This window comes from Rhinoraja longicauda, chromosome 12 (genome assembly GCF_053455715.1).
Source record: "Rhinoraja longicauda isolate Sanriku21f chromosome 12, sRhiLon1.1, whole genome shotgun sequence".
NCBI lineage: Eukaryota > Metazoa > Chordata > Chondrichthyes > Rajiformes > Arhynchobatidae > Rhinoraja > Rhinoraja longicauda.
The window spans coordinates 29,615,620-29,641,358 of NC_135964.1; the positions used below are offsets into that span (position 1 = coordinate 29,615,620).

General features: G+C 41.0%; 1 protein-coding gene across 4 annotated transcripts in view; it reads left to right on the forward strand.

Moving 5' to 3' along the window:
* dgkh (diacylglycerol kinase, eta) overlaps positions 1-25,739 on the forward strand; it is a 250,084-nt gene that overhangs the window by 85,458 nt on the left and 138,887 nt on the right. For all 4 annotated transcript variants that reach the window (XM_078409363.1, XM_078409364.1, XM_078409365.1 and 1 more), the window contains one exon: positions 20,668-20,778. In XM_078409363.1, coding sequence (XP_078265489.1) covers positions 20,668-20,778 — 111 coding nt within the window. The remainder of the gene's footprint in view (positions 1-20,667; positions 20,779-25,739) is intronic.

The following is a 25,739-nucleotide window of genomic DNA, read 5'->3' on the forward strand; positions in this document are numbered from 1 at the left end:
TCAAAACTCTCCTCTTTTTTTCTTAGAGCACTGACATATTCTATATCGGCACAGTGGTGCAGCAGTTGAGTTGCTGCCTTACAGCGCCAGAGACTTGGGTTCAATTCTGACCACAGGTGCTGTCTGTAGGAATTTATACATTCTCCTCGTGACCGCGTGGGTTTTCCCGGGTGCTCCGTTTTCCTCCCACAGTCCAAAGTCGTCCAGGTTTGATAGGTAATTGGTTTTGATAAAGATTGTAAATTCTCCCTAGTGTGAAGGATAGTGTTAGTGTTTGGGGATCGCTGGTTGGTGCAGTCTCTGTGGGAAGAAGGACCTGTTTCCACGCTAAATTAAACGGAACTAAATGAATTTATTTGAGAGAACAGACATCTCAACTTCACGTCTCATTCAAACAATGCCTGTCCAAACATGGGTCCATAATCTTTTCTTTTTTTTTTGGTGGAATGTGAGAGTTTCTGGCAGGAATAGCATTTATTTCCCATTCCCAAGTGCCCTTGAGAATCTGTTAGTGAGCCTCGAATAGCTATGATCCTTCAGGTCAAGATATTGCCAAAACTTTACTGGGTAGATGGCACCAGGACCAGATATAGATGCAGTGATAAAAAGGGAATAGAGATGTATTTCCAAGTCAAGATAATGTCTGAATAAGAGTCAGTAACTGATAAAATGTTAATTTGAAATATATTTCAAGAAATATGGATTTAAAGTACAGATCAGATGTGTATTAATGATGAACGAAGCAGTAGGCTTGAATGACTTAAGTTGGACATGGAAATCAAATTGCTTTGGCTCTGGTTCAGCGGCAGCACCCTTGCCTTCCCTCTGAGTCAGATTTAGGCCCTGTTCCAGAGATAAGCAGTTTATTCAAGATGTGTGTATCACTGCTAACTCACTCCTCCCTCACCATCAGGACCTCCCTATATAGTTTCAAAGGACCCCCTCCGGTGTTACAACACTGATAACGAATGGAACAGAGTCTGGACTTGTGGAATTCTGTTCAAGATCATAAGGTCATAACTTATGTCTCATAACTGATAGGAGCAGAATTAGGCCATTCAGCCCATCGTCTACTCTGCCATTCAATCATGGCTGATCTATCTCTCCCTCCTAACCCCATTCTCCTACCTTCTCCCCATAACCCCTGACATCCTGATCTCATGAAGAGAGGGTGGGTTACACTAGACCTCAGAGGATATAGCCAGTTTTAAACTTGGACTGATCAGGACAAGGCAATGCAGCCAGATAATACATGCATCAAAGCATAACCTGCCTGCCTGTGAATAGAGAAATCTAGGTTAAACAATAGACTATACCATCACATTCTGCCCTTATAAATTTGATGGTGATAACTTTGAGGATGTCGCAATTGAGCAGTTCGTAAGATTGCTGCCTTACAACAGCAGAGATACAGATTCAGTCCTGTTCTCATGTGCTGTCTCTGCATAGTTTGCTTGTTCTCTTTATGTCTACATGGGTTTCCTGTGGGTGTTCTGGTTTTCTCCCACATACCAAAAATGTGAGGGGTGGTAGGTTAATTGGCTATTGTCAACTGCCTTTTGTACGTAGACGAGTGGTAGAATCTAGGGGCAGTTGAGAATGTGGGAGAGAAATAAGGGATTTGTGTTGGATTAATATAAATGGGGATTGTTGATTAGCATAGACCCCATGGGCCGAAGGGCCTGTTTTCATGTTGTTTCTCTCTATGACTATAAACTTCTTGTCAGAAAATGCCTTGCATTGGTTTATGACCTCAATTCAAATGTTGTTGCAGATGCTGACTAGATCAAGAGACATCCAGGATGATTCTCTCGCACATTATTGAGGGATGTTGTGCTGCTTGGGTTGGCTCTTTTTGAAGTGAGAATTCATCTGTTGTGGGTGGATGCGAGAGATTCCATGGTACCATCTTCAAACTAGCATCTGCAGAGACAATTGCCAATGTCACTGAAAAAAACCTGTCTGGCCATGTACTATCTTGTCATGTAGAAATTATTTGTTGTATTTCCTACACTGCAAGACAATCTAACATGAGCTGTATAGAACTGAAATAAATCTTGTGGTCAGTATAACCACAAGTATTTTCTGAAATTCATGGCAGCTTTCTCTCAAGAATTTAGTTCCAAATATTTACAATCTAAAATATTTGAAATTCAAACAATTATTTTGTTTATTACAGATAATTCATTACATTATAGACAGGATCTTATGAGATGTCCCTCTCATTGATCAGCGTTTTGAGATAAAGTTATTAATGCTGAGAATCTGTGCTGTTTGTGATCTGCAAGAGTGACTTTAAAATAAAGTTGTAGTGATGTTTAATTAATGTTTGTCATAAGCTTACAGTAAATTCTTATCACTCATATATTAAATATAACATTCTATTTGTAGACCAACAGTTCTATTTTTGTTTCCAGCTTCCCTTAGTTTCATAAAATTCCTAAGTCTTGGCTTCCTCTCCTTGTGTGTTTGAATTTTATATTTCATCATTCTGTTACCGTGGACCCAAGTCCATCTCCTGGGGTTTCACACTGTCAAATATTTTCTAAAATATCCGTCGATAATTGCCTCCTCTAGGTTGATGCCATTTTTGGATGTTATAAAGAGGACACACTAATTTTACTCAACTTGTGCTTGATAGTGAAGCCAAATACAAGTTTAACCCTTATGCTACCTGTAATGTAGTGCTGCAAAATGTCTGAGAGCTTAGCATCGAGATGGCAAAACAGTGGGTACTGAGCCAAACAGAAAATCTCGGAGCAAATAGAGGCACGATTGAAGGGGTAGGTGTTGATTGGGTTTTCAATTGTGGGCAGACAATGAAAAGATGCTGGCACATCAGATCGTGGGCACATCAATAATCTTCACTGTAAAGAAAGGTGTTTTCAGAATACCTTAAAGTACTTTTTGGCAAAATAGGTTTGGAACATTGGAAATAGAAGCAAGAGTAAATTACTTAACACCACAAGCTTGTTTAATTATTTGGACTATGAACGGACTCCATCACCATATCTTCTTTTCATATCCTTTAATGTCATTGAAACAGAAGCCCTTAATTTCACCACTCTCCATTGCTCAGAAGAGGACTTCAAAGTCCTGATGTGATTCACTGACTGTGGGACTATTCAGTTGTACCAGTGTCATGCTGCTTTGTTGTTTAGTATGCATGTAGCCTCATCAGGCCAAAAACTGTTGTGGTTTCCAGATTGAAGCATGAACCAATTTGTAAGCAGCACAACTCTGACAATTGTATAATAATAGCAACATAATCTGTATTAGTAATGCACAATGAGGGATAAATGCCGCCCATGATATGGGGAGATATCCATGGTTCTTAAAAAAACATTGCCACAGATCTTTGATGTGCACCACAGTGAGAAGATGTGGGGCTAGAAAATGATTTATTAAATTTTAATGGCATTGACACAGGTTTGTTGGGCACCCTTATTCTGTTTGTGAATGTTGCAGCGAGATTGAGACTTTCAATTGCAAGGTTCTTCGGGCATGGTGGCACAGCTCGTAGATCCACTGCCTCACAGCGCCAGCGACCCAGGTTCAATCCTGACCTCAGCTGCTTGCTCTGTGGAGTTTGCATGTTTTTTCTGTAGCCCTATTGGTTTCCTCCAGCTTGACTGCATTTCTCCCACGACCCAAAGACATATGATTAATTAATTAGCCGCTGCAAATTGTCTTAAAAAATCGCTTTTCCAATTTTCCTGGCCTCAGCCGCGTTCGACGTCACAATGGGAACCCAACAGCCGCCTGGCCAATAGGGTCGAGGCGGGATGGGAACAGACCAATGGGAGCTCGGAGGGAGGCAGGTCCCACCCGAGTTCCCCTCCGTCTCCTCCAGTGCCCGCTTCAACCGACGGCATCGTCCAGTCCCCACTACCGCCCGGCCCCAGCGCCCCTGACCATGACCGGACTACAACCCCCGACAGGCAGCTTCTTCTCCTCCTCCTCCCGTGTCTCCTCCAGCGTCCGCTTCAACCCACGGCGTCGTCGACACCTCAAACAACAATAGCGGCCGCTCTTCTTCCCCTCCTCCTCCCGCTCCGCCATCCTGTGCGTGCCTCCCACCGTCGCGCTGCCCGCCAGGAGGTGTAGTCCACGCTCCCACCTGGCCCAGCGCCCCGGACCATCACCGGGCTACGACCCGCAGCGGGCAGCGCGGCACACACACACCTCCAGGGTAATTGCAGCTTCTTCTCCTCCTCCCATGTCTCCTCCAGTGCCCGCTTCAACCGACGGCGTCATCACAATGGGGAAAAAGGTCCGCGCATGGGCAGTTGGGAGCTTGGGGGGGACCCGACCGAGTGACCAATCGGGGGGGGGGGGGTGGGGTTGCGAGGAGAGCTCTCCTGCTGCTGTCCTCCGTGGGGGGGGTGGGTTGTGGCTCCCTTTCCCCCTCTCCTCTCCCCCTTTGCTCACCCCCGGCCCGGGGGGGGGGGAGGGAATGGGGTTGACGGGGATGGAGTGGGTGAGGGGGCGGATGGAGTGGGGGGCGGAGGGGGGGGGAGAGGAGGGGATAAGGGGGTTTGAGGGGGTATGGAGTGGTTGTGGGTGAGTGGGGGGGAGGGGAAAGGGGGGAGTAGGTAGTTGGGAGGGGAAGGTGCTAGACCAATGCAGGAGTGGTTTGGGGGGTTGAGAGGGATGGAGTGGCTGAGTGACTGAGATGGGGAAGGGGAGGAGGGTGGGGGGATAAGGGGGGTTGAGGGGGGATGCAGTGTGTGAGGGGGGTAGGGGATAAGGGGGGTTGAGGGGGGATGCAGTGGGTGAGGAGGAGGGGAGGTGGGTGAGTGGGGTGGGGAAAGGGGGAGGGGAGGGTGCTAGACCAATGCAGGAGAGTTTTGGGCCCAACGGGTCCACCCACCCTTTTCTAATATATACTAAATTAGGCTGATATAGTTGTACTTGGAGAAAGTAAGTTAATGCTTACTTTCTGAAATCAAAGCGATAGACTAGGAGAACATGTACTTAAACGGAAGTTGTTTTCACACTGGATGTTAAATGAACTGTTGACAGAAGCAGAATTCATCGTAATTATAAAAAAGGAAAAGTAAAACAATTAGAGAAAGAATTAAGTAAAGGAAAGGTCAAAGATCAAGGAAATGGAGAGATGAAATGTTGGAGGATAAATCCAGTGAGGAACCCAGAGGAAAAAGTACCAGGTTCAGAGCTATTGGCAGAGATTTATTTTTTAAATAATCAGAAACAGTGAGAGAAGGGCTGAGAAAAGGCATTAAGAGGGAATAGTGTGGTCGACCTTGTTGAAGGATTCAGGCAGATGGAGGGATGAGTGACGGTTTATCACAGACACTAACACAGAATGTCGCCTGTGATTTTGGTGAGGGCTGATTCTGTGCAGTGGCAAGGCTGAAAACCTGATCTGATAATTACAGAAACTCACTGGATTTCAAAAATTTAACTCCCTTTTCTGCTTTCACTGTTGTCTTGGGACTTTCATTTAAGTTTATAGCTATTCTTTTTCATTCAACTGGAATTCCCAATTGTTGACGATCCCAAAGTGTAGTAATTCTGGATTAACCTGTTTGCACAATGCATGTTTTGAGAAATTTTAGCACGGTTATCATAAACTGAAGCTGTGGAAACTTGTAAAGCCTGCTCCATTGGGCATTCTTGCAAGAGTGCAGCAGAATACAGTGTCAAAATAAGAGCGGAGATATTTTTATTATTTAAACTCAGAGTAAAATCTTACTACAAATTCCAATATGTCATGTTCCCCTGGAAAATACAATATGTGTGTTTCTTCAACTATGAGATTCTATTTTAAAGCAACTATTTGCATTTATAATGCATTAACACCCCAAGGCACCGTACAAATAAATGTAAACAAAGATAGTGCTGAATCAGGAAGGAAGTTTAGTTTAGAGATACACCGTGGAAACAGGCCCTTCGGCCCATGCTGACCATTGATCGTTCGTTCACACACTAGCTCTACACGCACTCTATACACCAAAGGCAATTTACAGAGGCCAATTAACCGACAAACCCGCACATCTTTGGGATGTGGGAGGAAACCAGAGCACCAGGAGGAAACCCATGCGGTCACAGGGTCAATGAGCAAACTCCACACAGTCAACAACTGAGGTCAGGACCGAACCCAGGGTTCTGGCACTGTGCCACTGTTCTGAGGTATTAGATGGGTTGATTGAAAGCTCAGACAATAAAAACAGGTTTTGACAGGATTTTACAGGAAGAAAGTAACAATTACCATGACCTCATAAATCACAAATAAATCACAAATATATTGCGATGAACATCACCTGACTTTGTCATTAGAGTTCTTCAATCAAAGGTTTTCAATTGAAGTGGAAACTCTGTTCCTCTCTCCAAACGTGGTACCAAACCTGCTGAGCATTTCAGTGCACCAGAGAATTATAGACTCTTTGCTGCACAGAATGAGGCCTGGGCTGATCGAACTTCTGCTCTTCAGCTGCTCCAAACTGGTTCAGAGGAAATATTTCCCTGTAGCTTGGAAGTTAATTTCCATGAAATGCCTTTCCAATTGCCTTTTGAGAGTCCTAATTGATTCTACACGTACGAGCAGCGTATATAAGCACTTTCCGTCTATTAAAAAAAAGATGAATTTTCCTTGCATCTTTTTTCCTTTTTTTATCTATCACATTGGATTTGTCTCCTGGTCTTTAAACCAGCTGCTGATCAGAGCAGCTTCATTTTGACAGGGGAATGAATGAAGAAGCATATAATCAAAATGGTGGGAGACTGCTGAGGTCTGTGAAGGTAGAGGGATCTGAGTCTCCTAACGTGTTATTTACAAAAGGCCGCTATGCAGCTCAGCCAGGAAGAGTCAGCTGGGATTGTTAAGGAAATGTCATGTTTGATTCACTTGATTGAAATTTTTTGGCAAGATCCTGTGTGGTATGTTGGTTAGAAAAATACAAGTCCATGGCAAAAAAAGCATAGAGGCAAATTGTATGTGGGATTGATTCAGTGTCAGGAAAATGTTGGTTGAGATTTTTTTGTTGTGGAAGGTCATTGCCAGTGGGGTTACTCAGGATTCATTACTCCGTGCCTTGCTTTTTGTGCAGATTTTAATGTAGGGAATCTAATGCAGTAGTCTCAAATGACGTGAAAATGGCCTTTAGATTAACAATGAGGAGGAAACATTAGACTGCAGGAAGATCTCATCAGGCAGTAGGTCGATACAGTGGCAAATAGCATTCAAAGTGTGCGAAAATACATTTGGGAAGATAAAGCAAGGGAATTTATAATAAGGACAATACTGGGAGGGGAGGTGCCAATTGTAAATTGCCTCCGATTACTATTCATATCTAGACACAAGGAACTGCAGATGCTGGTTTACAAAAAAAGACACAAAGAATTGTAGTAACTCAGTAGGTCAGGCAGAATCTCTGGAGACATGGATAGGCGAAGTTTCGGGTCGGGACCCTTCTTTGGATCAATGTGCTGTTTAACTTCACAAAGATAGCATCTTGCACGGACCCTCCTCAAGATTTTCATGAAATTGGTATTTTTGAATATTAATTGCTCATTAAACTACCACAGAAATTTAGAGCTGATGCTGAAAATCAGAAATAAAAACAAGGAATTGCTGGAAATACTCAGCATGTTTGGAGAGAGAACTATTATTGTTGTTTCAGGTCAATAACACTTTAATATTTATGTTCCTGCAACACTACTGAAGATCTTTTCCCCAAAAAATAGGTACATCTCTGGTCCCATTTCTCAGCATTGTAAATAAAATATTCACCAAAGTATTAACATTTAAATGTATTATGTACTTTACTTTGTAGTTTTCTCACTGTCCCAAACTTTCTTTCCTCCCTGTTTCTCTTTCTGTATCTAATTTGATCCTGTCAGTTGTTCCTGTTTCTTTGTCAGATCTTAAATCATATTGGTTTCAAAGGTGCACAGTTAGTTCTGTCTACCAGTAAGTCTCTATGTTGCTCTGCGCTCACTTTTACCACATCACACATCCAGCAAGTTGCAGCATTAAACATTATTGCGTTAAAAGCTGAAGAAAAATGTTTAATAATTGGGACATGTTGCAAAGTGCTCTATTTCTGCAAAATCTACATCAGAAGTTTTGAGTCATTTAAGTCATTTACCATGTCCATTTTTCATTGCCATGGATTCATGCAAATTTAGTATAAAGGCTATTAGGCCAATGGAATCTAAATCACTCTTAGTTTCTATTCTTAAACAACAATATTTCTCTGCCTTTCCCTGCATCTTTTTATGCTGTTGCATTCAAATATTAATTCCATTTGCACCCTCTGCCACACTCTCTGCAAGTTTATTTGATATTTTTCTTTTAATTTAGTGAAATGTTCAGAAGTGCAAAACACGTATGATAACTTTTAGGAATATGACAAAATTTAATTGCAAGTCATATGAGGATGGGTGACCAAAGAAGGAAGTGTCAAGGACCATCTCAATGAAAAAGAAAGATACAGAGGTGTAGAGTTGGAAGGGAATTTCAGGTTTTACAAACACAATATCAGAGAGCATGTGTGGAATTATGGAAAAGTAAGTAGCTTGGAGGACTGTTGGAAAGGAAATGAATACAAAGATGGAGAGAGGTGACATTATGGAGGTCAACACATGGATGAAAATTTTAAGTTGAAAATGCAGCACTTGATTTTGTTGTGAGTTATGATACAGGAAGAGGTGAAAATGACAAAATGTAGTGGAAGTAAATAGTTGTGGCAATGAAGCAGATATGGAAACAGAATCTTAGTACAAGACCAAACCACTAACTTTGGATGCAAAAATTCTGGTACAGTCTGAGGTAAGGGGTAAAGAATCAGTCAGCGACTATGCCTGAGCTTGTGGTGGGAGCTGAAGACAAGTGAAATGAGGAAATCTTCTCTGTGAATAAGGCAATTCCAGTAGAAAGGCTAAGTGATCTGGCAAGCATAAGAGGGTTGGGAATCTGAGAGGATGAGTTTATGTTTAGGGAGATTTAACATTGCTTAGGACAGATAAAATATTGACATTTTTCCACAAGGCTTGAGAACCAGGTCACTCAAAAAATACTCAATCAAAGATTGATTGTTTTTTTTATTTAGGAAGTTTATTAATGGATTTAGAACCAAGGCAGATAAGTGGAGTTAAAAGACCATGACCTAATGGAATGGCAAACAGGTTTGAGAGGTTGAATGATTGACTCATGTTCCTGTGTGCATACATGCTATTATTAATTGCATTAAAGAAGCATTTTTTTCCTGTAACATTCTTTGAGTTACCTTTTCAATTCTTTGTTCTCTACAGCAACATGATAGAGTAGATTCATTCAGTTCTAATTATAATCCATTTAACTCATCAGATATTGAAAGGAACTGCTTTTAGCTTCATTAAGGTACATGCAAAAATTGTGAAATTGCAAAATTTACAAAATTAATTGTGAAACACCACAATATTCTTCAAACACGAAATCTGACCTTGCCAATGCATCATTGTTTCTCTGCAGTTCGTTAAACCCCATTTGTCCCAGTTAAGGGAGAGGTGCCTGCTAGGTGATCAAACATATTCTGGGTGTGGGTGATTTGAGAGCAGTGGCTTCATTATCTGGGGCTGAATGTTTGTCCTCAGTTTAACGATTTATAAGCCATTCAAATCCTGGATGGCCAACTTCACTCACCCTGAACTTGAGTTCATACAAAACTCTATTGTCTACCAAGTCCTGTACAAGATTCAATCCTGTGCTCACCAATGTACATTGGTTCCTGGTTGGTATATAAATCCTTATTCTGATTTAAACATTCCTCTATTCCCTCAAACCCCTTTTCAACACCACACTAACAGACCTTTAAGAGCACAAAATTTCACCGATCCTGACTTTTTGCACACCTTCAGTTTTATTCCATCTAATTCTGATGAATGTGTTTTTTGTATCCTCGGCCCAAAAATCTGCAATATTATCCTAAACCTTACAATGGAATTGTAAGGTGGTGAGGGATGGGAACAGCACTGAGGGGTGGTGGGGATGGGAGCAGCACTGATGGATGGAGAGATGGTAGGCGATGGGAGACCACCACTGATGAGTGGAGGGGTGGTAGGGAACGGAAGCCCAGCACTGATGGATGGATGGATGGATGGAGGGGTGGGGGGAATTGAGAGCCTAGCGCTGATGGATGGACGGGTGGTGGGGGATTGGTGGTAGGGGATGTGAGACCAGGACTTTATCGGAGGTGTGGTGGGGGTGAGGGGTAGTGGGACGGGAGAGATGCTGTCTGCGGTGAATAATTGGGATCTTCCGGCAGGAAGAGATGACAGAGCAGAGTATTGGGCCTCAGAGGGTTGCAGGGTTGGATGTGGTTGGAACCAGCGATTGATGAATTATTTTTGCTTTGGTCTGGGTGGATGGGGGCTCATAGTTTGACTAATTCACAAAATGCTGGAGTAACTCAGCAGGTCAGGCAGCATCTCGGGAGAGAAGGAATGGGTGACGTTTCGGGTCGAGACCCTTCTTCAGACTGATGTCGGGGGTGGGACAAAGGAAGGATATAGGTGGAGACAGGAAGATAGAGGGAGATCTGGGAAGGAGGAGGGGAAGGGAGGGACAGAGGAGCTATCTGAAGTTGGAGAAGTCAACGTTCATACCACCGGGCCGCAAACTGCCCAGGCGAAGTCAACGTTCATAGTTTGACTAACCATGGTAAGCACCTCACTTTGGTGCTGCACTGGGAAAACACGATTATATACAGCAGGAATGCTTAATGATGTGGACTTTCAGGCCAATTGGTCCTGGTTTTCCTGCATTTAGAAACAGAAACATAGAAAATAGGTGCAGGAGTAGGCCATTCGGCCCTTCGAGCCTGCACCGCCATTCAATATGATCATGGTTGATCATCCAACTCAGTATCCCGTACCTGCCTTCTCTCCATACCCCCTGATCCCTTTAGCCACAAGGGCCACATCTAACTCCCTCTTAAATATAGCCAATGAACTGGCCTCAATTTCTCAATTTTATGCAGACATATCCGATTCACCACCAGAAGTGCCTGATTAAATTTCTCGAGCAAAATGCAAAATAACGCTGAAATGATCAGCATCACTTTTTTTGGGGGGGGGGGGGGTAGTGAGAACAGCAATATTAATTCACATTACACTGATAGTAAAAAATCCGAGGTATGCCATTGATATTTTAGGCATCTCTGTTGAATATTTGTCCTAATATTTCCTTAGCATCAAATGTTCCTGTAAAACTCTGGGAGATTTTATTGCTGAAATAAAATTAAGTTTGTTGCTGTTCATGTTTTTCATAGCTGCAATATTTAAAATTGGGTGTGATTCTTGTTAGTGCTTTCACAGCACACTTAATAAATCATTGTACAGTAATCTGTGACATTTAAGCTTGAAGTTCACATATGCCATTAGGCACCAGGGCATTATTTAATTGAGCTGAAATGTAATTGTCAATATCACCATTTTCATGATTATTATATTTCATAGTAAACCACTGGCTTCTGACCTTCACGTGCTAAATGCCCATCTATTTGTATTCTCCTCTTCATGTGAGAAGACTTACCAAGATTGCTTTCTCTTTTAAAAGTGCTGGACAACGTAGCTAATTGTTGACGTGATGTGATCTATTTATGCAGCTCCATGTCAGGATAATGTCTCTATTCTCATTATTCTTTGTTAGTCACAATGGATTTAATCTGATGACGCATCTTTCGATCACTCTTCTGTCCCTTATTCAGAGACACAATTCTATAACACCATTTTATGTTTCCTTTCGATCATTCCCTTTCCCTTGATCTCACAATCTTTTTCAAAACTGATATGACTTTCAAGTTAATTTTGAACCTCAATCTCCTTGTACTGTTACTTTAAGTAGTTGCCATATTTTTAAATATAAAAACTGCAACAGTGGTCTATAATTTCAGTTTATAAGAAGCACCTTCGAGTAGATTAGGGGATTAATTATTTTACTCCCTATTTGAGGCAGGAAAATTAGATGAAATATTTCCGATGACATTTCAGTGTGAAGACTACGATGAATATTTTTTTAAAAGATCAACGTTTCATTTCTTTGTAATAATATAAATTCCAAGGTTTGACTTGATAATTGGTTCTAAACATTGTTTGCTACAATTTTCACCCTTTCCTATATGAATTTGTACATTTTTGAAATGTAATGATTCATTCAGTGTGTTTTGTAGCAGGGACTCTCACATGTCTATGCAGTTTTTATAATACGTAATGAGGATTTCAGGCATGATATATACAGCAAGGTACAATTGCTGCTCTGGCATCAGTGATGACAAGGCAACAGAATGGAGTGAATGCAAAGTTTATCATATTGTAGCTCTCTCATAGACGTTCAATGGAAGCACCAAATTAGTGAATTATCTTTACAGTCTAACACTCCAACACACTTTCAATTCAGTTTTTAGATGTTAAATTGTTCAATAAATTTTACAGAGAACTAAGTATGTTGAAATGGAGCACAGGAACCCAGTGTGTTGAAGGGAGTATAGGCAATTAAGCCAGATAATAAACCTAAGGATTATTGAACAAGTTGATAGTGTTACATCAGAGTTTTACTTCCTATTGCTTTAATACCCGATAGCTCATGAAAATAAAATGCCTAGAGCCAAGAAGTTAATTCTGGGGTCTGAGTTGTAAACAAAACACTTGAGCTTTGCCCTTGTATTCCTCATGCTATAGTGAGTGCTCAAGTTAGTTTCTAGCCAAGAGTTTTCACTGACAGCTACACGCTAACCACTGTCAAAATGTCACAAGTACGCTGAACTTTCATAGCATGAGGCAGAATTTGGGTCTTTTCTTAATTCTGACTTATTTCTGCTGCACAATCAAATACCAAATTGACTCTCATAGATGTTACATGGCAAGATAATGACTGAAACTCCAAAGTAAATCATTGTTTAATGCTAATGTTAATGAATCCCTTTTGAACTTCAGTTAGCATTAGCTGATACATTTTAGTTAAGAATGAATGAATGAATAAGTTTATTGGCCAAGTACGCATATACAAGGAATGTGCCTTGGTGCTCCGCTCACAAATGACAACACAAGCATACCGTTAACAATTAAGAATAAAGCATAACCACATCAAAACAATAAGGATACAACATTACGGTCTAAACATGTGGGTGAAAATAAACCAGAGCAAAAAAGAGACTACAGACTTTGGAAATAACTTGTATTTTTATGTCCTTGATGTCCCAACTACATCACAGCTGACAAAATACTTCACTGCTAATATATGTTACTGGTGCGGGTACGTCTGTGTCTGTGTCTAATGTATGCAGGCACATTTGTAGCATAGGTCGTACAAATGGTATGAATAGGAAGAGTACCAGTACATGTGGAAGTTTGTCTGGAAGACACAAATGCACAAATACAGTCAAGTACTGGTTCAATTAAAATTTTGCTTCCTGCAGCATCACATAGTCGTCCCATTGCTGAATCCCTACTACATCTCAAGAATTATGCGGATTTAAGCAAAATCAGGTAGCATTTTGGTTTATAACTTTCTCAGTCACCAAGTAAACAGAATGTAGTGAACTATTTACAATATATATTAATGATTTGGATGATGGAATTAGAAGTAACACTAGCAAGTTTGCAGATGACACAAAGCTGGGTGGCAGTGTGAACTGCGAAGAGGATGTTAGGAGGTTGCAAGGTGACTTGGACAGGTTGAGTGAGCGGGCAGATGCATGGCAGATGCAGTATTATGTAGATAAATGTGAGGTTATCCACTTTGGTGGCAAAAATAAGGAGGCAGATTATTATCTCAATGGTGTCAGATTAGGTAAAGGGGAAGTGCAACGAGACCTGGTTGCCCTTGTACACCAGTCACTGAAAGTAAGTGTGCAGGTACAGCAGGCAGTGAAGAAAGCTAATAGCATGTTGGCCTTCATAACGAGAGGATTTGAGTATAGGAGTAAAGAGGTGCTTCTGCAGTTGTATAGGGCCCTGGTGAGACTTCTTCTTCTTGCGTTTGAGGCAGCAGAAATTATGTAACGCCCTCCAGGCGCTGGAGCCAGTGCAATGTGCTGTTGTCAAGGGGCGTGAGGTCTACCCCTCCACCAGGGGGACGGAGGACAGTGCAGTCGAAAATGACGTGCTGCGCTGTTTGCTGGTCTACTCCACAACCCCCAACGATGCATGTTGGCATTGAACCGGCCGACCCCTGTGCGGAGCCGGTTCAGGGCGACCCACTCTTTGCGGGGCATGTCCGAGCCGGGTGGGGCTGTGGTGTTTGGTGCGACAGTGAATTGAGGAGGTCGCGATGTCTGTTCCCAGCTGGTTCTCCATATCATATATCATATCATATACAGCCGGAAACAGGCCTTTTCGGCCCACCAAGTCCGTGCCGCCCAGTGATCCCCGCACATTAACACTATCCTACACCCACTAGGGACAATTTTTACATTTACCCAGCCAATTAACCTACATACCTGTACGTCTTTGGAGTGTGGGAGGAAACCGAAGATCTCGGAGAAAACCCACGCAGGTCACGGGGAGAACGTACAAACTCCTTACAGTGCAGCACCCGTAGTCAGGATCGAACCTGAGTCTCCGGCGCTGCATTCGCTGTAAAGCAGCAACTCTACCGCTGCGCTACCGTGCCGCCCTCCATGCTCCTAGTATGTTGAAACTGGAGTCATAGAGGGTGGCTGCATGACGGGAGAAAGGGTGACGAGATGACAGACGTTTAAGTCCCAGTTGCTGTGAATCCTGGGCGAGGTGGTGCAAAGGATGTTTGGCGTCCGATGGGGCCTTGCACACCAGCCTATGAGTGAAGAACTCTCTGCGAAGCTTGGCGGATGCGATACCTGCGAGCACCGGCAGGAGATCCGTTGGAGTAGGGCGTAGGCAGCCAGTGATGATCCGCATGGTGTCGTTGAGGGTGGCGTCTAGCTTGCTGGTATGAGCGCTGTGGCACCATGCTGGGGCGGCGTACTCAGCGGCGCTGTATACGAGTGCAAGAGCACTGGTTCGAAGAGTAGATGCTCTGGCGCCCCATGACGATCCGGCCAAGCATCGCAGGAGGTTGTTCCGTGCCGAGACTTTGGCACGGAGAGCTTCAAGGTGTTGCTTGTAGGTCAGCTGCCGATCTAGTTTCACCCCGAGGTATGTAGGAAATGGGTTGTAGGGTAGGGGTGACCCATTGAGGGTGACGGTTAGCTGGTGTTGAGCTTCCTTGTTGTTCAGCTGAAAGGCCGTTGTGGTGGGTTTTGCCATACTCAGTTTTAGTCTCCAGGTCTTAAGGTAGCCCGCGACAAGTTCCATATCCGCCGAGAGCACATCCTCAACATTTGACCAGCTCTTGTCCGAGTGCAGTAGGGCCAAGTCATCTGCGTAATCCATACTGGCGCGAGGTCGTGCGTGGCAGATCGCTGATATAGACATTGAAGAGCATGGGGGCCAGTACCGGGCCTTGGGGGACTCCGTTTCTTAGGCGTCGCAGTCGGCTAGATTGTCCGTCGCTGGTCCTGAGTACAAAACTGCGGTTGGCAAGGATGTTGTCAAGGAACCGCACTAAATGACGGTCAGGGATGGTTCGGAGGAGCTTCAAAATCAAGCCCTGGTGCCACACAGTATCATAAGCGGCGGTGAGGTCCACCAGTGTGATGCCCGCCTTGTGACTCTTTTCAATGAAGGTGGTCTTTGCCTTGGTGAGGCCTTCCGCATTCAGCTGCAGCAGGGTGATGCCATCCGGTTCGACATCCGTAGGTGCCCGCCCTAAGAAGGTGAGACCACATTTGGAGTATTGTGTGCAGTTTTGGTCTCCTAATTTGAGGAAGGACATCCTTGCTATTGAGGCAATGCAGCGTAGGTTCACAAAGTTAATCCCCGGGATGGCGGGACTGCCATATGAGGAAAGATTGGAAAGACTGGGCTTGTATTCACTGGAGTTTAGAAGGATGCGAGGGAATCATAGAGATGTATAAAATTATAAAAGGACTGGACAAGCTAGATGCAGGAAAAATGTTCCCAATGTTGGGGGAGTCCAGAACCAGAAGCCGCACTCTAAGAATAAAGGGGAGGCCATTTAAAACTGAGGTGAGAAGAAACTTTTTCACCCAGAGAGTTGTGAATTTGTGGAATACTCTGCCATAGAAGGCAGTGGAGGCCAATTCACTGGATGAATTTAAAAGAGAGTTAAACAGAGCTCTTGGGGCCAGTGGAACCAAGGGATATAGGGAGAAGGCAGGCACAGGTTACTGATTGTGGATGATCAGCCATGATCACAATGAATGGCAGTGCTGGCTCGAAGGGCCAAATGGCCTCCTCCTGCACCTATTTTCTATGTTTCTATGTTTCTAAACAATAAATTGCATGTTTTGGCATTGCTTCCTGAACGGATTTCTTTGACAATCTTCTCTCTCCATTGCACACACACACACACACACACACACACACACACACACACACACACACACACACACACACACACACACACACACACACACACACACACACACACACACACCATCTCTGTTAGTTAGCTTAGTTATGTGCTGTGAGTAAAATTTGTCTTGGACTCTGTTTATTATTAGTTGTAATAATACAAATTATAACAACTTGTAATAACAAGTTGTTATATTGTCAACTTCACATGTAACAACTGTCCTAAAGACTCCTTGTTTAGATTTAAACATCACCTTTGTTGTAGGTTTCAGCCCAAATCCTACTTTCTCATCCCTTTACCTCAGCCCCTCACTCTATCTTCTATTTACCCCATTGTTTATATCCCCCCATTACAGGAAACTTTCTTTATCCCCTATTCCATTTTTAAAATTTATTCCTAACTCTTGATTCCTTTTTTCTAACCTGACCTAATACTCAGTGCCACCTGTTGCATTACTCCTGATCTCTGATATCATTTATCTCCTTTGATCAGTGATTGTTTGGACCAGACCTTTTCAATTGTATGGTCTGTATTTTCTCTTACGTATTTTCAAATAGTTTGGACATAAAAGGATAATTTTTCCTTACCCGTCAACTAAAAATAGTATGTCAGCGATCTGAAGCCAATAGAACTTTTGGTTGATGACAGCAGTCAGTAGGCAATGATAAATTCTGCAATTTATACAAAAAGCAGCCTGTGGGTACATTGTGGGTTACCAGGTAAAAGGTTAAAGAGATCCAATTTATTCGGTTTCCAACTAGCTTATTATTGATTTTTCTAGCAAGTTCCGATAGCTGTAGCGTGCATGTATGTAAATACGCAAAGCATGATAACTAATGCTGGCGAGCCACAGGCGAAAGTAGCTGGATGGAAATATAATATTGTGGGAGTACCAAAGACCAGGCTTATGAAAGGGCAAGATATGGTATAAGATGTTCATAGGAAATGAGGTTTGAGGAAGATGGAGAAGGATGGAAGAAGAAAAGAAGAGGTGTAGCAGTACTGACATAGGAAACAAGAAAATGGGTCTCATAAAGTGGTCACAGATAGAACCTAGAAAATCTGAGTTAAGGAACAAGTGAAGTGCTATTGCGCTATCTGAGTGCAATCTGTAGACAATGGCCTATTGGATAAACCGTGAGGACAGATCCCTTTAAATCTTTCCTGTCCGTTCTTCTCCAAATGTTTTTTAAATGATGTTATAGTCCCTGCCTCAATTACCTTCGCTGGCAGCTCATTCCTTATACCTACTTTCAAAGCAAAATTTTTTGGGGTACAATCCTTCGACCTTGACAGAGCAACCAAAATGTGTATTCATAAGTTGACAAAGATAGAGAGTGAAATTAAATGAATGTATTCAAGAGAGAGTTAGATTTTGCTCTTAAGGCTAATGGAATCAAGGGATATGGGGAAAAAGCAGGAAGAGGGTACTGATTCAAGGGAGAAGCCACCTAATGGAAAATGAATCCTTATATTTTCTAGAGGATATAAATACTAAATAGGTTGTAAGAGGAAGAAGGCCAATGAAGAACTGAAAAGTTGATTTATGAATTGACGCAGAGCTACTACATGATTCCTTTGCATCTGATAGTTCAAATACCGAGTAAGTTAAAAATTAATAGGATTGATACCAGAAACCCTGGCTCTACTAATGGTAGATATATACAAAGTTGGGATGTGAAGCATACAGCATTACTGAGGAAAGGATACCTCCATAGTTATACCAGAGGATGAGAATTCCCACTTTTATACACTTTCAGAAAAGACTACGATGTTCAGGCCCATCTGTATAATTTAAGGATAACCAGGAACCAAATTAATAGTCATCTGAATGAATATAGATTAACTTGGCATAGATTCATTAAAGCCAAATTGTTATTTAATGAAATTGATTCTTTTTTATAAGATAACAAAGAGATGAGTACAATGCAGCTAAAATTGTGAACATTTGATAAAGCATCACCATTATTGGTTTCTGAACAAATTTGAAGCCCACAGAATAAAAAGGATCATGGCATTAGTTTATTGACAGAAAACGGAATAAATAAAGTGTTGTTCTTCTGTCCAGAGGAAGGGTAAAGTGGAGGTGACTGTTGGAGTCAGGGGAATGAAACAATTGAACTTTTGTCATTGGAAATGTGATAAAAGTGAAGAAGATAATGAGAATAATTTATGGGCCATAAACAATCTAAAGGAATGGGTAGACTTATTTGTTTTGGTGGGAAGAATAGAGACAAATTAGCACACAAAGAATGATTTTAAATTGCAGATGTATTGGGGTTGCTAGAATAGTTCTCTGCAGAGCAGAGAAAATTGAGAGATGATTCCAGAGAAAAGCATTCACAATGAAGACACAAAGTGAATAAAGAGAAACTCTTTCCATTGACAGAAGTGTCAAGAACCAGAGTCCACAGATTTAAGGTGTTGCCAAAAGACCTAAAACCTGAGGATGAGCTTTGTCATGCGGTGAGTAGCCACAATTTGGAATTCATTGCCTGAAGGTGTGGTGGAAGGAAATCCAAATGTGGCTTTCAAAAAGGAGTTAGATAAATAATTGACAATTTTTTTTAACCGAGCTACAAAACAGGAACAGGGCCAAGGACTACTCTTTTGAAAACCCAATGCAGTGCGCTGCGTGGCCGCCATCTGTGCTCTAATAATCCTCAGGCTCTATTCACTCCCAGCACAGTGTAATTTCTGAATCCAACTGTGGCTACATATGTAATTAGATTGCATCAGTATTAGTTTGTAGCAGCTATGTTCTAATCCCTTTTCCTCTCCCTTAACTGTGAAGACGTTTTTCTAATTTGTTCTTTCACTTTGCTGATCATAATTCAAAGTTTTTGAGAAATGGGCTGCCATAGTGTGACTGTGTAGATGATGTCTGGTTACCCTGCTTGACTGACAACTGCTCTTCAGTTGTCTGGTGGCGAATTTCATTGAAGATATTCAATCTGTTGATGTTGATCGGTTTGAGGTGATTTGTGAAGATTTGGCAGTTGTCTTTTGCCAGTGAACTAATTTTCTCTACATAAAAGGAGTCTTCCCATCTCAGGCAAGTGTACTCGGCAAGAATAACCGTGGAGATGAAATGTGACAGCCAACTTGTGCACATCTATGCGATAAACCAATGTAGTAATGACCAGATCATTTGTTTTCATGATGCTGGGTGAGGGATAAAGATTTGTCAGAACCCAGGGGATAAATCTTTTGTTTTTCTCGGTAATAATGCCATATAACCATTTATGTCCACTTAAAGAGGCAGGCGGGACCAAGGTTTAATAAAGTCTCCTACAAGCGATACTGCTTCAGAGGTCAAGCAATCATTCAATACTATACTGGAGAAATGTTAGCCTAGATTACACACTGAAGTCTCTCAAGAGGAACTGTGGACAACCTGACTCACTCAAGAGACACCAAGCCACAGTGAATACCTTGAAAATAATGTGTTGTCACTTTCTGAATTATGTTAATATTTAATCTATATATTACTCAAAAACTCATCTTGTATGTATGTATGTATGTTTGTTCCCGAAATACAGCCAAACAGTACACGATAGCGCAACAATTTTAGGGCCACCTTACTCACCATTTGCCTGCAGTGTACAATATCAAGTTTTGTTATATTTTAAAAGTAATTCACTTTATAAACTTTAATAAACTTTATACTGTGAATGGGACGTCATTTTGATATAATACTTCTGTGTTCGGCGTCACAATGGGAACCCAATGGGTCATATATGAGATCGCCATTTTGAGATTGCCATTCTGATCTAATACGGCGTCACCACAGGAGGACCGGTGCCCGTGCCGCGTGCCTGACCTTTCTCCCGTGGTGCAGCGCGGGGGCAGAGAAAAGGTCTAAGAAGATGGCTGCCGGCAGGACGAACATGGGTCAGCGCTTTGCGGCCGCTCTCCTGCTGCTGGCTGTCACGATGGCCGGGGCCGGGGTGGCCGGGGCCGGGGTGAGTGACTCCCTCTCCCCTTACCTCTCCCCCCTCGCCTGCCCCCGGCCATGGGGGAGACTCCATGGCCGCCACAGCCTTGGATATACCCTGAGATCTTGCGGTGCGCTTTTGGAGTGGGGGAGGGGAGGGTGCTAGACCATGCAGGAGAGGTTTGGACTCAACGGGTCCACGGGTTGTCTAGTTTATTATAGAAGTGCAGCACTTACTGATGTCACTATGTATGAAGGAAATGTTATTCATTTCATGAAATTGTATCTGCTCAGTTGTGCTCATTGCTGTGTTTCAATTTGTTTCCAGACGAGTATAAAAGAAGGATTTTTACTGAAGCAAACCAGCTCATTTCAGCGATGGAAAAGAAGATACTTCAAATTACGGGGACGGACTCTTTATTATGCCAAGGATTCGAAGGTACAATTATAGAATTGAGAAATTTACAGCTTAAATGGGGACCAAGTGCCTGGGAAGTCCACAACTAGGGAAAAAAGATAGAGGTATTCAAACAACTTACAAATCTTTTTCCGTCACCTTGTAGTTTGGGCAATGAAAGTAGTTATTTGGATATTTCTTAAATATATTAAGGTTTCTGTCATCATTATCCTTACAGACAGGGTGCTCCACATCCCTACACACACTCGAAAAAATAATTTATCCCCTTTAATCCTTCCACAAATAGCTTAAAACTACCTCCTTGATCTGTGCTAAGGTTTATTTTAGTATTAAACTTAGAACAGAAAACAGTACAGCACAGAAACTGTCCCTTCAGTCCTTCAGAAATGTTCATGTCAAACATGATGCCGTTAAAATTATCTCCTCTGCCTGCACATGATCCAAATCCCTCTATTCCCTGCACATCCATGGACAAAAGCCTCTTAAATGCTGCTATCATACCTTTCCCCACAATTACACCTGGCAGTGTGTTCCAGATAACCTCCACTTTCTGTATTTAAAAAAACTTGCCCCCACACATCTCCTTCAAACATTGCCCCTCTCATCTTCAAGCTATGCGCCCTAGTCTTGACATTTCCACTCTGGGAAAAAGGTTCTGACTGTCTATCTTATCTATGCCTCTCCCATTTTACATACTTCTCAGAGGTCTCCCTTCAGTCTCCGATGCTCCAGAGAAAACAATCTAAGTTTCCCCCTCTCCTTGTAGCTAATACCTCTAATCCAGGCTACATTCTGATAAACCTCTAATGCATCCTCTCCAAAGCCTCCAGATCCTTCCTGTAATTGGGCAACATTAATGTCCAAATTGTTTATGTATATCACAAACAAAAGAGATCCCAGCACAGATCGCTGTGGAACTCCATTCGAGTCAAAATAACACAACCCTCTTTTATCAGTAAGCCTCTTCCAAATCCAAATGACCAGGTTATCGAGGATCCCATGCATTTTGATCTTTTGGATCAGCCTACATGATGGACCATTAATGTTAGGAAGAAGGAGACGTGGTTTTTTTTTAAGCATTTAAGATAATGAGAGGACTTGACATGTTCAATGCTACGCAGCTGTTTTCCCTTGACTGGGTGTTACTGGGAACGGGGAAGCGTGACATGAGAATAGGGTCTGACCGTTTCAAATAAAGTGATCTTAAATTCCTTCTCTGGTGGTTGTGAATTTTATGAGTTTGAGGGACAAGTCCTAAAATATATTGAAACCTGAAGATTATATTGAATATACAGAAAGAAAAGGGTGGCCCAGTTCCGCAGCGGTAGAGTTGCTGCCTTACAGCAACCTGGGTTTGATCCTGACTATGGGTGCTGTCTTTACGGAGTTTGTACATTCTCCCTGTGACCGCGTGCGTTTTCTTTGGGTGCTCCGATCTCCTCCCACACTCCAAAAACATACAGGTTTGTAATTGGCTTCGGCAAAATTGTAATTTGCCCTGAGTGTGTAGCATAGTGCTAGTGTACGGGGTGATTGCTGGTCATCGTGGACTCAATGGGCCGAAGGGCCTGTTTTCACACTGTATCTTTAAAAGTCTAAAAAAAATTAAAGTCTAAAAGCCTCAGATTATTTGTTTTATGGAGAATGAAGGGTTATTGAGAATAAGCAAGAAAATGGAACAAAGGTCAAGATTAGATCTGTTGTGATCTGCTTGAATTGTGAGCCAGGTTTGATAGGCTCTATGGTGTATTGCTGTTCCTATATTCTTAATCTTTAAAAAACTTAAACGGGGGTTTTACACAATGGAAGGATTATGGAATTAAAAATATGGGACAACTTTATAAGGAAGGCACGTTTCTGACATTTCAGGAGTTGCAACAGACTTATGGTCTTCGTGGAAATGATTATTTCAGATATCTTCAACTTAGAGATTATGTAAAATCGAACTCCCAAAATTTTCGAATTAGAAATTCAGAAATTCTTGATGAATGTTGGAACAAACATCCTAATACAGAAAAATTAATATCTTATATATATAATATCTTATTAGACAGTGACATTCCCTCCACGGACTTATACAGACAAGAATGGGAAAAAGAATTAAACCAAGTAATTACGAAAGATACTTGGGAAGAAAGTTTGCAACATATACATCAGTGTTCACTAAACGCCAGACATTCTCTAATACAATTTAAAGTAATACATAGGTTACACTATTCAAAAACAAAACTACATAAAATTTTCCAACATATCTCACCTAAATGTGATAAATGTCAACATTTAGAAGCTACATTATTTCATATGTTTGCAAACTGTATAAAAATTAAAAAATTCTGGGTAAATATTTTTAGCATAATATCTAAAGTAACCAGCACACAATTGGACCCAGATCCAAAATTAATTATACTCGGAATATTAGAATTAAATCAAACATTTAGAACAAGACAAAGAAACTTTATGGATTATAGTTTAATAACAGGAAAAAAATTAATTCTAAAATTTTGGAAAGGCCCTACGTCCCCCACAATCAAAATGTGGATTATAGAAATGACGGAGACCTTAAACGTGGAAAGAATCAGATTTTCCCTGTTGGACAAACAGGAATTATTTAATGGAATATGGTCTCCTTTTATTGATTACTTAAAGGGTCAGAATGGTTCAGCACAGGAACCTGACTAGCACTCGGACTAAAGAATGGATGAAATGCTATACTTTGAAATGTACGAATATATCTCGAATGAAGTTTTTGTTATTTTAATAAATTTCTCCACTCTTCTTTAACTAACTTTTTCCTTATCTTTATAATCTGTTTTTGTTTTTGTTTTTATTTTTCTTCTCTCTTTTTTCTTTCTTTACTTCATCTAGTTCTTTAGTTCTATCTAGTTTAAAAAAAAAGGGGCAAAAGGTATTGGAGACAATATAATAATAATTGACAATATTATCAATTTAAAAATGTATGACTGTAAAGATGTAAACAGGTTATGTACCTATCTCCAATAAAAAATTTATTCAAAAAAAAAAAAAAAAACTTAAAATATATTAAAAAATTAAAACAAATATATTTATGTTAAATTAAATTAACACAAAAATCACCCACAAATGTGCCCCCACTGGTGAGTTAGCACAAATATCAGGTTTTGTTTGCTGGTAACAGATGTCAAGTTAGCTGGACGATAATTGTTTATTTGTGGTTTTAACGTAGTTGTAAGGTTTTTCTAGTGATTTATTTTTCCAATTGTTTTGATACTTTTAGAAGAATGTAACTGATTCCACTGCAATGAGTACTTTTTGTCCCTTGTTATTTTTTATCTTACCTCCACCTACACTGATTCCACTTCTTGTTCGCCAAAACCAAAATCATTTCTCACAACAAATCATTTTACACAACTGTCCTTGTGTTGTCCTTTATCTTACGTCCTCTTTTCATCTCATCTCCCCTCCCCAACTCAACATCCCTGCCCAACTCCTCACTTCCTTTTCCATTTTATCTGTCCCTTCTAAATATCATTGTGTAGGTGAGTAGTAAAATCTGGGAGGAGTGATGAGGTTGTGGGGAGAATTTTTTTTAAATGGATTAATGTATGTAAAATTAGTATAAATGGGTATTTGATGGTTAATGTGGACTCGTTGTGCTGAATGGCTTCCTTTAATTCAGTATCTTTCTGTAACTTTATGACTCCATCAAATACCCAGGAATGTTTAATTTCCTGAATTGGTCGACCTACAATCAGTCTGAAGAAGAGTCCCGACCTGAAAAGTTGCATATCCTATTTCTCCATAGAAGTTGTCTGACCCAATGAGTTACTCCAGCAATCATTTCTTGATTCAATCAATCAAAATCTAATATAAGCCTTTTAAAAATCAATACTTGCAGCTAACTTTTTGTCTATTACAAGATTTAAAAAATAATGCTATGTTCTGTTGACGACCCTTCTGTACAAACTCTCTATGCATTGGTAAACCTATTAACTTTCATATACCTTTCACCACATTTAAGTGCTGCTTCTAATCTCCAGAGTTTCCTCCCAAAATCTCTTGACTTCTCTTTCCACCTTTAAGAAATCCTAAATCTACCCCTTTGACCATCTAAACTTTAACATTTTGTTGAAGTGCGGTGGGGTATTTTTGCTATGTTAAAGCTGCCGTATTAATGGTACAATTTCTTAAAGTTGTCTCAAACATCGTCGCACAACCTCTGATTAATATTTGATACCTGGTGCCATGAAACTTGTTGGATTCAATTGGATCGTGCAGATCAACAAGAAACAAGTCAAGATAAAGGCATTATATTAGCTGTTTCCATGAGCAATCTTACTAAGTAAGCTCACAAGACATGTTTTTGGTTCAATATTTATTCTGCTTTTCATTATCATGTTTCTCTTGTGAATTTAAGAGATTTATAAAGATAGCACTAACATTCTTTACAGGCATTAAAAAAAATGAACATGTTTACAGCAGAATGCTATATTTACAGCTCCATAATAGGACATAAGGGCTGATTGTTGCACGAATTCTTCTGTTAATGTTTTGCCATTTTTAAAAAATGTGCAGAAAAAGCATGGTGCAAATTCTTCATAGTTTTCAAATATGAATCAGATGGTAGGTATGAAGCTTTTATAAAAATATCCAAAATCAAAATGCTTCTTCCAATTAAGCATATACGCATTAAACATTTTGCATCAGAGAGCGGTGGAATACTGATTTGAAAACTTATGTTGCCTAGTTAGTTGAAGGTAAGGGAGGACTTGGTGCCCTTTTTAGCATGGGTTGGTGAGATTTAGGCATGATTAAGAATGTAGATGGATGATACAGTTGATGAAGGTATAAGTTGTATTATTTGGAATCTCCTACCAAGCCAGGCAGTAAGCTAAGAGCATTGTGTGTTTCAAGTTACCAAGAGGTCCTTTATTGGGAGAATAAGAGTCTGGAGGGATGAGCTACATGAAACCCAAAATGCTTTTTCTTCTTCATCTCTGGTTCAA